Genomic DNA, 14,967 nt, shown 5'->3' with positions numbered 1-14,967 from the left:
ATCTGAAAATACATTTTCCATTAACATTATAAATACCAGGGGGGGGAAAAGAATGTCTTTATTTGAAAAGTTCCATAATCATCTTATTATTTCTGTCTTGAGACAATTAATAGATTGGAAGCTTTTCTACAGTGATGTCCAATGCGTATTACTTTTCTGCCATAATGTATAGCAGTGATGCACTCTAGTGGAGCACCTCTGCAACAGTAGTACATCATGAAAATTCCCCAGCCATGGCTCAGAGACAAAATAGACAAACATGCAGTATTTCCTGTTCTTTGTTTACATGTCTATAGGCAATCCCATGTCACTGCCTATAGTCACAGAATACATTCCCATACATTCTTGTTACTTCTCCAGTGTTTGTACTTAATTCCTGTTCCAGTTATAACCAATCCATTAGTTACGCTATTACAGTTCAAATGAAACAATATATATATATATATATATTACAGTTCACACGAAACAAAATATATATATATATATATATATATATATATATATTACAGTTCAAATGAAACAAAATATATATATATATATATTTGGATGACAGCAACTGTACCTTTAATTCTTTAATAGATTCTCACTTTTAAGGTTACCATTAAGTGTATTATACAGAGGGAGGGTTGACTCAATTTATGTGGGGGAATTTATTAACTATGGCACTGCATACATCAAGATTGACAAACTTTAGCAGAGGAAAATGTAAAAGATCTCTTCAAAGGATTCCCCTTGGCATTAAAACAGATATGAAAAAAAAAACATGACATTTTAATGTATCAACAATATGTTGCCTGTGGATTTCTAGTCCCAAACATCATTCATGAAAATTAAAGCACAAAAAGACAAACGAAAATTGACAAAAACAAGCACCACACAAGGATGCCACCTGCAATATTCCTCTAATATGAAAAGATCAGACAACCAAATGAAACAGAGCTTGATTCAACTTCAGCAAAATAAACATGTTACATTACCTATCTATAGAACACCATGGATCTTCGTTACGGTAATCAAGATTTTTCTTAAGGATGAATCCTCCCCCTAATCATTTTGGTCAGCCCAATCCGTAATTAATAATTTTGACCCATGGATGTTTTCAAAGCAGGTAACTGCTTTCTTATCATGAGTACTACAAAAAGTACCTGATGTATCATACATACTCGTCAGCATACAGATAATTACAGTAGATGTAGTGTACAGTTGTGCTCCTAAAAGACCCCATTCAAAGTATGATAAACTGACAATGGTTCAGTGGAGACACAGTCAATGATGATAAAACAGAATCTAAAGTATAGATGCATGAAAGCTAGAAGTAACATTCATCATTTTCCATTCAGTCTATTTCTCCCAATCTGCTGGGGTGTCACAAGCGCTCTACAAGTGCAAGTACCGGAGGAGTTTTGAGAAAGTGCTTTGTTCATTTACAAGCAAAGACTATGATACAGAACATTTACAACTTATTAAAAATAAAAATAAACCACCCTCAAAATATAAAAATTACATTTTAAAAGTACAAATATGATTGTAATTGTGTTGGTTGATTTTCAGATGTTGCAAATAGAACACATTGCATGACAACAGTGACAACATGAGAGAATTGTCAAGAATCAATAAACTTGACTTTTTAGATGGTAACAAACAAAATACAGACAAATGGCAGGAAAAATATACTTGTATAAAAGGTCAAGTAAAAAAGCAGCATAGTTGTACTCAATTATCTGAGAGCAAATATATTCAACATGGGACTTTGGTTAAAAAAGTATTGCTGGGGCATTTGTATGTACAGCATTGCAGCTAAAGATAATTTCTGTCTTTGTAGAATGGTACAGCCACATCAAATTACTTTCAGGCAGCTTGTTGTTAGGATATGAAGAGCCATACATGTATACATTGGCCACAGAACCAATATTGGTACTGGCGTGCTGCATATCTAAGCTGCCAGCTGGATACTTAATTTTGCCTCAAAACAATAATATACTAATCAGTATTGCACACAGCTACTATAATCTTCTGTTGTTCAGTGGATCTATGCATATTTGTTTTATTTAAATGGTCTAATATGTTCCAATCACATGGCAAAATTAGATTTTTTGTTGCACAAAAGTTTCAAGTTTGATGATGATCCGTGCTGTACATTCCATCACTCTCATTGCCACCTCAGACGTGAATCTGTCATTGGGGATCTGGGGAAAGGGCAAGAGGTCAGGATAGCGAGTTCTTAGGCTGTCCACACCATATCCCTCCAAGATGTTGACATCCTTGGCAAGTCCTGCTAGCTGTGGGTTGTACTCCTCCACTTTCTGTGCCAGTGATGTGGGTTTCACATCCTTGTCTGATTTTCCTCTGACAGAATAGTCGGCAGCTATCAAGGCTAGTTTCGTAGCTAGGTAGCATTTGAAACACACCCACTCATTGGCATTTTTGTGAAGGTCATTCCGTGCAGCAGAAAAGTTGGCTCTTGCTTGCCTGAGCCACCTGCGGGCTTCCATAGGATTGCCAACAGACTTGAAGGTCGGGGGCACAAAGAAGCGATTAGAATGTGACGAACCTGCATAAGTAGTGAACTGCTCCCGGAACTGCTGTTTCTCAGACTTATGGTTTGTTGCCTCTTGGTTCCACGATGTGTAAAATCTTTGAAATGAAAACTTCTCTGATTGGAAGCGGGTGGAAGAAGTTGAGAAAGTTCTCCTGGATGCTCGGTCAGTGTTCTGCTGATCTGTCAGAGTCTGCTTCTCCATCCTGTTGATTTCATTCTGTAAATGCTTGAAGACCTCTGTAGCTACATCTAGATTCTCTGCATTCTTGTCCGGATGCCACTTGAGATACAACCGGCGAATTATCTTCTTCCTTTCCGTTTCAGCGAGTTTCCAAGCTTGCTCAATAACTAAAGTCACATCTTTTAGGATTTCTGGCAATGCACTAAGTCTTATCTTTTTGGGAGATTGTTTTGTGGGAGGTACTTTGTGGTTTTCCTTTCTAGTAAAAAGGGGAGGCACCAATCGTGGACCAGGACCAGGAGAGTGACATTCTGGGGGGGTTGTTGGAGTCGATGGGGCTCTGCTGTCTCGGATATGAGTACTTTCCTCTTGTCTAGAGAATTTGTACAGATCAAGAGAACTGACTATTTTGTACTCACTATATCCAATGTCAATTTGGAAGCATTTCCCAAGGAAGCTTGGGTTGTCCTCCTCTTCTTTCTCTACTTCTTGAACAATGATGGCATACGTGTACGTGGGCTGATATCCGCCGTAGACATCCCCTCCTTCAGAGTCCACAAGGTAACCCACATATTCTCCTGGGTAAAACACATTCATTGGATCCATGAGGAGTATATGGTGTATCTCAGCTGGTATGGGTGTTCCAGGGAGGGGAAGCTCGAGTTTTGAGGCCTCTGTGGAGTCATACTTGACGCCAAGGTTGTCCAGCTTCTCTGTGATTCTGTAGATGTCGTTACAGCCCAGCATAGCAATTAGATAGGAGGTGTCAGATATCAAGTTGTCRGTTGCAGATTTWAGTGTCATCGCCAGCGCTAAGAGAAAATTWATGTCTTTGCTGTCTGAGTGTTGGATGTASAGATGAATKACAGCTGTKCCGTACCTRTTCAGGAAGGCAAGTGTTTCACTCCGGCTATGTGGGATAGGGCTGCAACCTTTSACTCMTAGTGTRGTCTGGAGTTTCTCAAAACAAGACACCTTCAATCCCTCACAAAGTGCTTTGCACAATCGTATGGCTTTTTCTTCATTCACAAGGAATGCATTGTCATTTTCATGCTTCATTATTCGTATCAGTCCTGTGATGAACTGTTCTGAGGACAGTAGAAGTTGAAGGCGACCCTGAAGCGAACAGAGAGCTCCAAACTGGCACATTTTGGGAGACTCCTCATCCAGTTGCTCCTCGAGGATACTACTCAGGAGTCTTGGCCTTAGCTTCTGTGGGAGCAGCATGATCAGCTTTGTGTGGAAGGAATGGTCCTTGCCAAGATAACACTGACTCATGTCCACAAGCATCTGAACGCCTACATTACCCTGAATTCTGCTCTTGTAGTGTGGGGCATCGTCAAACACTAAACTGTTGGATTTGGTTAATCTACCATCGTGACTTGGCAGGTAAAATATAAAATCTTTGAGGCTCTCAAGGTCTTTGCGTATCTGAACTGGGTCATTCTGTAGGCTTTTGAATAGCCCTGAGACAGCCCTTTTCACAGTTCTCATTTCATTCGGATCGAGCTGCTTACCCTCTGAATTTCTGTGAATGCGGCACAGCACTTCAGCGTATTGTTTTGTTGATACAACATCCTCTGTGCCCAAAAGCTTAAACATCTGATGAAAGATGCCAAGCTCTAGTGGTAGTTTGTATAGGTATGGTTTGAAGTCAGATTCATTGTCCAAGTTGATGACAACCTCCTCTGGCTTTAGAAGTTTCCAGCCCTCCTCAACCATGACAAAACTCACCCCTAGTAGCTGGAAGCGAAACTCTCTTTTATCTGCATTGAGAAATTCATAGGTGGATCTCAAGACTTTGTTTCTTGTTTTCACCATGTCATCGTCAGGATTGGATATGTTGCAGATATTTTTGCAGTTGCTTATCACTTTGTCCAAGGGGGGTTCCAAGTTGACACTTAATATCCGCAGCACTAAGTCCAGTTGTTCTTGGCCAGTCAGTGTGCTTCCCTCCTGGTCTTTAATGGCTGCTGGTGTGGCCTTCTCTGGGAGAATGGGACATGATGTCCATAGCAATTGAATGATATCAGTTTGTTTGAATTTTGGATTGACTTGAGACTCACTGAAACGTATCAGAGGGAGAGTGCCATTCATCTCTTGGAATTGAGCATGGAGCCGGATCAGCTCAGTGGGTGCACGCTCAGGACAAAGGAATGCTATCATTGACAGCTCTTTGAGGAAAGCTCCAACAAATAGGTCTGTCCTCTCATTGAATATGTGGTGAAGGAGAACATCAACAATCATTTGGGCTTTTTCTTTGGACCAGTTCTCTGTTTGAGCTTTGATGCTGACTTCTTTTGCATACTGGAGAATTTGCTGTTGAGAGACAATGTGTTTGAGACCTATATTCCTTAGGAATGTTATCCATGAGGTGAGAAATGCTGTTCCATTTTTTGGCTTTGACACTTGTTCAACCTTCTTGAAAAAGTCATTGGGTATGAATGCTTTTGGAGAGAGCATCACTTCAAACACCTTCACAGTTTGATCATAGAACATTTTGGTAGACCTGAGTCTGTTGGTGTAGTCATAGATTAATGGCAGACCTTCCAGTTTCTCATACAGCTGATCCTTCATCCCACATGACTCCTCCATTGCCAAAAGTCTCTCCTTCAGATATACAAGGTGCTCAATTTTTGCATCGTATGACAGGCTGTCAAACTTTGGAAGGAGATGCCTCAGGTAGACTTCCAGATCATCTATTGGGAAACATCCAAGGAAACTGTACAGTTCCTTCAATTGTGGATTGTCAGCAAGAAAGGCGAAGGATGTTGTATGGGCCCATTTTTCCATATCTGCAGAGGGAATGCTTTTTGCCAGAACATAGCATGTCCCAAAGTTTGCAATACTGATGTATCTGCCACTGACTGCTTTGAAGCATGGGAGCAATTTCAGAGTTTGAATGTCCTCTTGGGAGAGGTTGATCAAATTACAGTTGAAGTACAACAGAAGAGCCTCAAAGTCTTTGTCAGTTAAGCTTCCTGTTTTGAAAGCTGCTGTCTGAATCATGTACTCCAGTGCTTTCAGGATGCTGGAAGGATTGTCTATGTTTGCTGTATGCTGTGCCAGAAAAGGCAGGACAGGATTCTCTTTGAAGCATATTTTGTTGACAGCAAGCTGAATGCATCCCCCTTTCATTATGATGTGAAAGACTTTGTCATTTTGCCCATTTGGAAAGATAGCTGCGCTTATCAAACTCAYGGGAAGCAACACATCGTGATCAGGGACAACCAGCTTGTTGCTTGAAACCATGAATTTGATTCCTGGCAGCAAAGCCCAGTCTTTCAATAGGTCAAGTACAGTCTCGAAATTGGGTTTGATGCCTGCCTGCTCTTCCTTGACTGCAATGTTCTCACTGATGAAGTGCCACACACCTTTCAGCCAAGACTCACTGGCGTAGCTGTCTCTCCACTTCACAGGGATTCTTGTTCTGTATTCACGTGGTAGAACAGAACTCAACAGTTCCCCAAAACTGCTGATGTCGAAGACCTTTGCAACACCTGAATTAATCAGGATGTTGTTGTACTTCATGTACAGTGTATTCATGAACAGCTCTTTCCTTGATGAGACCAGTTCATGGTGTGTGGACAGAAACTTTGGTTTCTTAGAATCAAACACCTGGAGTATGTTGTCCATTGTCATCAGCAGTGGTAGCCCCTCTATGTTGATTTCATTCTCCTCTACGTCTTTGAAGCAGTAGTCAACCAGAAGCTTCAGGCTGTGGAAGAGCTTGTAATTCGACTGCTGGAGTCGACAGGGAAGTTTACCAACTTGGCAAGATGTGTCTAGGGACGAGAATGTGAGGAGAAATTTTCGTACATCCTCTGGGGTAACATAGCTCACAGGAATGCCTGCATCATCCAAACAGAAGTAAAGACTTGCTGTTTCATCACAACTGTGGACCAAGTTGAAGCCCACATCCGAAAGCAGGGCCTTGAGTCGGAAGACGTTTTCTGCAACAGACTTGCGTGAGGAGATGTTGTATTCTGTGTTCTTCAGATGTTGAAGTTCATCCTGCAGTAAATTGTCAAAGAATGCGCGACCTTTGTTGGCAGAGGATGTGTTCACCCAGGAGATGTATACGGCAGAGTGCATGTCTGTGTTGTCAATGTGGGGAGCCCTAACGACAGGAAGGAGACGTTTCAGGTCAGCATGAATGCAGGTGTACACTGCTTTGACAAGACAGTACCAATCTGGCTGGATGTCAAGTCTGTTGACTGGGAAGAAGTACAGGAATTTCCTCAAAGTGTCTTTYACYATGTGAATTGGTGTTCCCTGTAACACAGTCATGGTGGYATCGGGTCCCGGGAAGTARRGTCMTTTCAGCTGAATCAAKAGCTCCACATAGGCAGGAGCTATCAACGATGTCATCAAGTTGTTGTTCCAGTCACTCCTCACTCCTACTCCATTGTCYTCRCTCCATAGGTTTCTCCTGGCAGAATCTAAMGCAAAATGRCCATTAACATGAAAGGGCAAGCCAGTCTCCAWMGAAAGGGGCAGAAAGCAGAATGCTCTGTGGGGCTTCTTGTAGTTGTGGCTTACACATGCAGCCACCCCTCCACGTGGAAAGAGAGTAATGTCTTCATTTTTGTGGGCCGAAATCACACTCTTTGAGACTTTCTCTATGCAGGAGAAGCCAGATCGATTGCAGACCATCCAAGTTGTTAGATTGCCATCGGAGTCCTCTATATCCATTGAGTAGGTTATCTGCTGGACTGGAATTTGAGTGAGCTGCTTCCTTTTTGTCACACTATCCACTACTGAGGTGTGAAATTGCTTGCGTTTCAGACGGTCACCATCTGTGATTTTAGCAGTCACAGAGTATAGCACCTTCAGGTCTCCTGAGGCTTTCTCTATTTCACAGATGGAAATTTTCTCCATGTGGTTGAGGAACATGAGGAGTTCTGCCCCATCAGTTTTTAGTTTATCCAGAAGGTTTTGCACCATTCTGTCTGATGCAGGAACAGAGCTGATCTCTGATATTTTGGCCATTTCTGTTGAGCGTATAGGGAATCTGAACATTGTGCAATGTTCAAGCTTGAAATGAGATCCCAGGTAAAGATTTAGCACATCAGAGAATTGAGATCTAAAGTCAGAGTCCAAGTCCCTAAACATTCTTCCCGGACTAACAGATGTCGCCCCGGGTGCATATCGTGCATGTGGATCGAAGATGCAAAGAATGTCATTGTTTGACATGAAAGATGGGCAGTCTGTGATGTGATACACAGAGTTGAATCCTATGCCATATTGTCCAGTTTTGCCAGGGTTTGCTTCTTTTGTTCCTCTTCCTAGGTTCTGGATTCCTCTGACATCATCCTCAGTGAAAGGCTGATTGTTATAGACACACAATGATGGGCCTTGCATTGGCAACCATTTGTCATCAAATATTCTGTCTGTGGGGTGGGTTCTTGGATCAAACACAAAGTAGATTTCAGTGGCTTTAGCATCATCTGCATTCTGTAAGAGTTCCTTTAGCATTTCCTTTTCTGATGGGTAAGCGTTGAGAATACTTTTAATTCTACTCGTGAGTTTCTCTTTTTGTCCAAACTCACTTCCAAGAGTAGTGAAGCAGATATTTGAGGCATACCTTTCGAGAGCTTTGTGACGTTTGGGAACTGCTCCTAATTTCACAGCAACCTCTCTTGGAATATCTGCATGGCAATATTTCACAGTTGTGTCTCTGACTTTGATCCAAGGACAGTCATTGTAACACAGAGACTTTGATGGCTGCAGTGTAAGATGGATGTCAGGAAGGAGAATGTCCCTGTAGGTAGCTTGGCAGAATTCTTGTTTTTTGTCTCTGATTAAGCCCCATATTCCTTCACTAATGATTCTGCGAGAGAGCTGAAAGCTATCCTCAGAGAGTGCTCTTCTCCCACACTCCTGTTTCACTAATTCAAGGACAGCTGAAAAGTTCTCAACTGTGAAGCTTGACTGAACCCCAACATTCTCAAAGAGCTCACGGCAACTGTTTCTGTACTTGTTGGGAAGCTGGTAGAGATATGGTGCTGCATCAAAGTTCTGGCAGAATGCAACTTTGGAGGGCTCAACGTAAGTGTTCTCCACCAGAATGGAGCAAAAGGTTTTCAGCTCCTCATTGATCTGTGTCTTTGCTTTGGCATCCTGGAGCATTTCTTCGTGTAGGTATTTGTAGCAGGCATTGGTAATATTTTCCTGATATAAAGTAACTCCGTCAAATGACTTAGCAAGTTCCTTAAGTTGACTGACAACTAGTCCAACTGTTGGCTTTCTTATCAATCCGAGAGAGTCTTTTACAGCCAATGTGATCGGGCCACACCCTTTGAAAGATGGAGAYTTCTCATTAAGGATGGGCTTCATCAAGCACACTGTGTCCTGGTGGTCAGTCGTAAAGAGCTCTTTGGCAGAAAACATGGTGGACGGGGGGAATGTATTCCCATGCCATGGTAGTGAAAACCCTGCAGGCTTTGTCAGAAAAGGAAGGAACTTTATGTCCTGTAGCTTCTCCAGTAGTTTACCTGCTCCTGAGTCTGTCATTTTCAGCTTCTCATCAATGAGACTGAGAATAATGCTGCTCCGAAGACATGCAGCAGTGTGATCATTTTCATTTAGATCGAACACAGATTCAGCACGATCAATCAAATCCTCCCAAGAGAGGTCATCTTTGACCATTCCCAGCTGTACTAGCTTGACCAAGCACACTGGATTCATGTAGTCTTTAGAGGTTCCTTCTGGAAATCTTCCATCATCAGCGTTGTACAGTTTTGCAACTCTTCCTTCTGGATGGATTAGTCTGGATGGTAAGACTAATTGTTGATTGGGGCCAGAGCATGGGATGCATGGAGTCTCCCTAAGAATTGATGCAAATTCCTCCAGTTTGTCATTCAAGACATAATGCATTAGGGGATTACGAAGTTTGTTGTCGATGTCTTGGATATGGGGAAAAAAGACATCTAAGAAGAACTGCTTTTCTGTCAGGGTGTTCTCTATCAGCTTCCCTTTGCATCCAGCATCATCAAAACCTTCCTTGACCCATTCAGGCAGCTCAACAGCACAGAGGTCTTGTGAGCTGCTCTTTTTGAGGTATTTTAGGAAAATCTTGAAAGCAGCAGGACCAATGTCTGGTCTACAGAGCAAGGAGTCATCTAGGAATCGGACATACTTGATTGATACCCAGGTTTTGCCATCTGAGAAAACTTTTGCATGGTCACAGTCACCCCCTTTGGCAATCTCTTGGTAGACTCCTTGGCTGATCACTGTGAAGTCATCGTGTACAACACTTGGATCAGGCCATGCTACGTAGTAGCTGTAGTCAAGTAGTTCTCCACTTTCTGCCATTGAACGCAGCATATTGAGTGCTGCTATGTATGCCTGGACAATCACATGTCTCATGAACACTGAGTTCCAGTGTCCTTTGGTGTCGGTCTTCCAGATCTCTTTGCGGTTAGATGTCACAGCAAAACAGCCGTTTATATGAACTGGCAAGCCTGTCTTGATTCTGAGAGGTAAATAGCAAAACACCTCCCCTATCGGGTTGGTGTGGTTGGTGTTTGCCTTCACTGTCCATTTTCGATTCTCCTCCTCTGAGAGCAGAACAGCTACACCCCCACAAGGCACTAGTCCAAGTCGTTTTCCACTCTCACCAAGTGAAAATTTGAGAGCTTCGGTCACATCCATACATGAACAAATGAGCCAGTTTGTTAGATCAACTGCCTTTTGGGGCATTTCGTCTGTGAGTCGTCTGTTCTTTCCGTCTTTGGCAGCCATTTCAAAGTATGAGGAAGGATCCTCCTCTGAACCTCTGAAGAGGGGTGACTGGAGATCAACTATGCGCTTGAACACATTGTGAAACTCCTCCACCACAATGCGTATGATACAGCCAGACTTGGGAGTGTCAGCCGGTACCCTGTTGGTGGCTGCAACCTTTTTCATGACTTTTGCTGCAGATTTCAGGATGCTCAGAGGCCCATATGCAGCTTTGGATGACCATACACTTTTATTGATAGTAACAACATCCTGTGCTGCTGCTGGATTGGGCTCTTCATATTTCAGGTACTTCAGTACCATGGAGCCCACATGCTGCGTGAAGAGAATGAGCCGGTGGCCACATATACTGAACTCATCAACAAGGGAGTAGATGTCTGGGGTGTTGTAGTAGACACTGCTGACTTCACTCACTGATGCCTCTTGCTCAGTCCTGAAGGGGAGTCTGAACAGTGTTCCATCGTACTTGTACGGAGACTCTTGTGCAAGAGGAAGTTGGCAATTGAAGACATTGATGAAGGGTTTGAATTGATTGGGGAACTTTCGTAGCCGTTTCTGTTGTTTGCTCCAGTTGATCTTGATTCCTGGGTTTGACCGGTCTCTAATGTGCTTGCTGATGTGGTTGATGTTTGGATCGAACATGATCATGAACTCTCTGCTCATTATGATGGGGATGTCAGTGATGTGATAAACTGAGTTGAAACCTAGGCCAAATTTGCCAACTTTGTCTGCCTCACATCTCTTCATTGACCCACCTAACCTTGTTATGTTCAGAAAGTCAGTGTCAGAGAATGTAGAATTGTTGAATGACCACAAGGAGGGGCCATGGCATATAATCATGCCAGAGTCAAGCAGGTTCTCTCGAATGTCAATATTCTTCCGCATGTCTATCAGGAAGCTACACTCTGTAGCACTCGCATCATCTGCATTCTGAAGAAGTTCTTTGAAAATATCTGCGACAGATGGATATTCTTCTAGAATGTTCTTTATTCTCACTGTCAGAGGCTCCCGTTGGCCTGATTGTTCAAAGCCAAGGTTTTCTGGGTTTATCAGTCTTGTACTCAAACATGGTACGTTAAGCCATTCTGCTGTTTTCATGGGGATGTCATCATGGACTAAGATAATGGGTTCTGATGTATCATCAAGCAAGTCATGTAGATCCTCCACTTTAATGTCGCAGTAGGTGCATTCATGAATGGGTTTCATTGCCAGTTTGCTTGGATCCTTGTAGCAAAGGATTGGTACATGCATGTCAATGTCCACAGAAATGTGACTGTTATACAGCCATCTCAGAATATTTATCAGGAGGAGGAGATCATGCTTACTTTCTTCTTGTGTCATTTCTTCCTCACACCTTTGCCTTACTGTTTTGATCACATCGAACACATGGTTTGGGACAACCTCTTCAACCGAACCACAGAATTTGAAAAGTTTGTGAAACTTTGCTATGGTCTTTGGCAAAGAGTACAGGTAGGGTTGCAAATCTAGGTCAGGAATGGGTTTAAGAACTGTGTGGCTAGGTGATGAGAAGGTCTTGCCAGTCCACACCCAATCAAATGGCAGTGACTTCATTGCCTCTCTTGCATCTTCAAGGTGTGCTTGCATGAAATCATAAATCTCAATAAGGATCTGTTGGAATTGATACCAGTCTTCCGTGGTAAATGCTTGAGATCTGTGCCAGTCATTCACTGCCTTCAAATGCTGTAACACTTGATCAATCTGTGGCTCTATAGATAACTTCAGGGCCTTCTTCATGCCGGAAGAAGTGCGCTCCACAAGTGCAACTGAAGAYCCTACRAGCACTGCATGGGATATATCYCACATTTCTGAGAATGAGCKGATGTTATGGGTGTCTCCCATCCAGGCAAGSGACTTTGGGTAATTTACAGGTCTGTCCTTGCAYACTGGCACCCATTTCAGTTTTTMCAAGGAWYTCTGAGCTTCTGAAGACTTMACCAGCTTGGTTTGTCTATTCAGAATTTGCAGCAGTGTTTTCGCTTTCTGTATAACTGGTTCCCATTCTGGCTCATTGCCACTCTGTAATTCCTCGATCTTCTGTGCCACCTGAAGTACATCTTTTTCGCTAAGTTGTACTTCACTTTTAAGTCCAAGTTGTCTCAGTGAATGTAGCATATCAGGAGAMGARGRATATGTARTTGMGGGAAACCTATTKTTRTCCTCCATGTAGAAKAGATTCTGTAAAATCTCCAGCTCAGGYTCAAAAAMGTCTGTAGRWGCAACAGWTTTCCCTGCAYATGTATGAATGAACTTRAGAGCRGAAAGCCATCCAATCACAGCTTTGTTTTCATTCTTTAGGAATGACAGATGCTTAAGGGCCCAGAGCATGATTTTAGTGATATCCTCTTTTGAGTAAAACCCTTTCTCCATGTCTTGAACAACCAACTTCAAGCATTCAGTGGTTTTCACCTGTTCCACGGTCAGCATCTTAATGAGACGAATCGATGCTTCATCACTGCAGCCCACAACATTGATGGATAGTTTGACATCTGGTGGATACTTGGCAGTATGGTGTAAAGCCCTGGCTCCTCTCAGTGAGGTATATGTTGGGATGCCTTTCTCTGAACAAGGCCCTACTTTCTCAAAGATGGTCAGCTCCAGGAGGATACGCTTCTCTTTCTCTGTGATGTCAGACAGTCCTGCCAGGAAGTCCCTCAGTGCCACTTTCTGTTTGCTAGAGAAAGATGAGACCAGGCTGGCCACTCTCTGGGTTGATGACCTGTCCATGATTTGCAGTAGCATACTGGGAGATGAAGGATGGATGTAGTTCTTCAGTAGAGGATGCTGCAAACACAGGTCCAACTTTTTCATTACTACTACTCCAAGTTTTTTCATGATTTCAAGAAGGCTTTCAGAYAMTGGGGCCTCRTSCTCATCCACAATGATAATAGGGGATGGYGTTTTGAGACGATGGAGCTCYATTGAGTRCACACTTTCRWCKAGGGGCACATTTGGYATCAAWGGCATGTCTTCAAAGGTACTAAGGTTATCAGCAAAGTTAATATACAGATGCTTCCAAACCATCTTTAGCCAAGCATGTGTAGGATGCTTCTTCTCTGGGTTCCCAGGTTCCCACTGGACTGTGAAGTCTCTGGTAGGCCAGACTGTTGAGAGCATCTCCTTTATGAGTCGAGCTGACCGTTCAGGAGTTAGCAATTGTACCTGAGTGCAGGGTCTTCCTGTAGAAGATACAAAAACGCAAGTTAATATAACCTTAATGATGACTTTCTCAATGACAATTTATAGGAACTACATATATAGCCCAACGTTTCATTTAACAATGTTTGTCCTGCAGGTATTATAGGTGATTTATTAGCTTTACTGCACAGCCTCAGGTTCATTCCCATCATCACCACATGTATCAACAAGATATATTTGCATTTTGGACCTGCAATGTAATGGGGATCAACAGGGCATTAGAAAATCAAGTTGAATCAAATATGATAATTTGCATCAAGACCATATGGGCTCAATTAGGCAAACAACAAGCATTTCATTACAAATATTTCTAGTTAATAGAATTTGGATAACTACAACACTCAAAAAATCCAAAGCACAGCAAAACATAACAATTATATTAAGTTACCATGCACAGCATGGCAAGCATAACACACACTTAACAAGCTAATATTTAATAGACTCAATGTCACATCACAAGACTGCCATCAAATTCTACAATGAGTTCTAACTAAATGACTGATACACATAAAGATTATGCAAATTCCTGCAATGAGCAAAGACAAAGTGCGTTCCAGTGACATGTTAGAATTCACACTGCCAGAGAGAGACACTTTTCTGGGAACTCACACAGCTAAACAAATACAAAAACATTATGGGCACTATGAAATGTGACGTTTTTCAAATTAGATGGAAGGGAACATAATATTTCAAACGCTCCCACCTCCACAAAGGTTCAGTCTTTATCAATGTTGAGGCAATGTTAGCTACTGTTCACATTAAATGTATGATACAGATTAGAGTTTGTATAGTGCCCATTAAAACAATGTATTGGTTTGGGTTAATGTCAAAAATGATTCCAGGACACAACACCACATGTCAAAGCACCTACCTGAACACCCCCAAAGAAATTGTTGCACTGCAATTACATTTAAATTACATGTTTTAGACATTTAGGTTAGCACATTGATAACTACATCCTCCAATTACCCAAAATAAAATGATGTCATTATAGTTGTATAAATGTTATTTTAAAATGTAACTGTCATGGATTTTACTTTGATATACTAGTTTGCATTGATAGCAGAGGATACAATCAATCTGCCAAGAGACTGTGAGGACAAGGGGGTGATTCAGAGGATGAGTCCCCAGATCACTCATGGGTGGCTACAGTGGCAGACAGTCAATGCCTCCAACAGCCACTGTAGGGCAGCGATCATACAACACAGCTGAGGTAGGGGAATTCTAGTGTCTCTGGCTGAGGATCATACAACACAGCTGAGGTAGGGGAATTCTAGTGTCTCTGGCT

At 42.2% G+C, this 14,967-nt stretch overlaps 1 protein-coding gene across 1 annotated transcript in view; it reads right to left on the bottom strand.

The window, feature by feature from the left end:
• Nucleotides 1–39: 39 nt before the first annotated feature.
• sacs (sacsin molecular chaperone) overlaps nucleotides 40–14,967 on the bottom strand; it is a 43,054-nt gene continuing 28,126 nt past the window's right edge. Inside the window, exon 10 of the mRNA XM_024014364.2 lies at nucleotides 40–13,660. Within this exon, the coding sequence (XP_023870132.1) occupies nucleotides 2,085–13,660 (11,576 nt within the window). The 3' untranslated portion in view covers nucleotides 40–2,084. The remainder of the gene's footprint in view (nucleotides 13,661–14,967) is intronic.

The sequence above is a fragment of the Salvelinus sp. IW2-2015 genome, linkage group LG22, assembly GCF_002910315.2.
Source record: "Salvelinus sp. IW2-2015 linkage group LG22, ASM291031v2, whole genome shotgun sequence".
NCBI lineage: Eukaryota > Metazoa > Chordata > Actinopteri > Salmoniformes > Salmonidae > Salvelinus > Salvelinus sp. IW2-2015.
The sequence above is the reverse complement of the archived record's forward strand: the minus strand, read 5'-3'. Positions and strand labels throughout refer to the sequence as shown.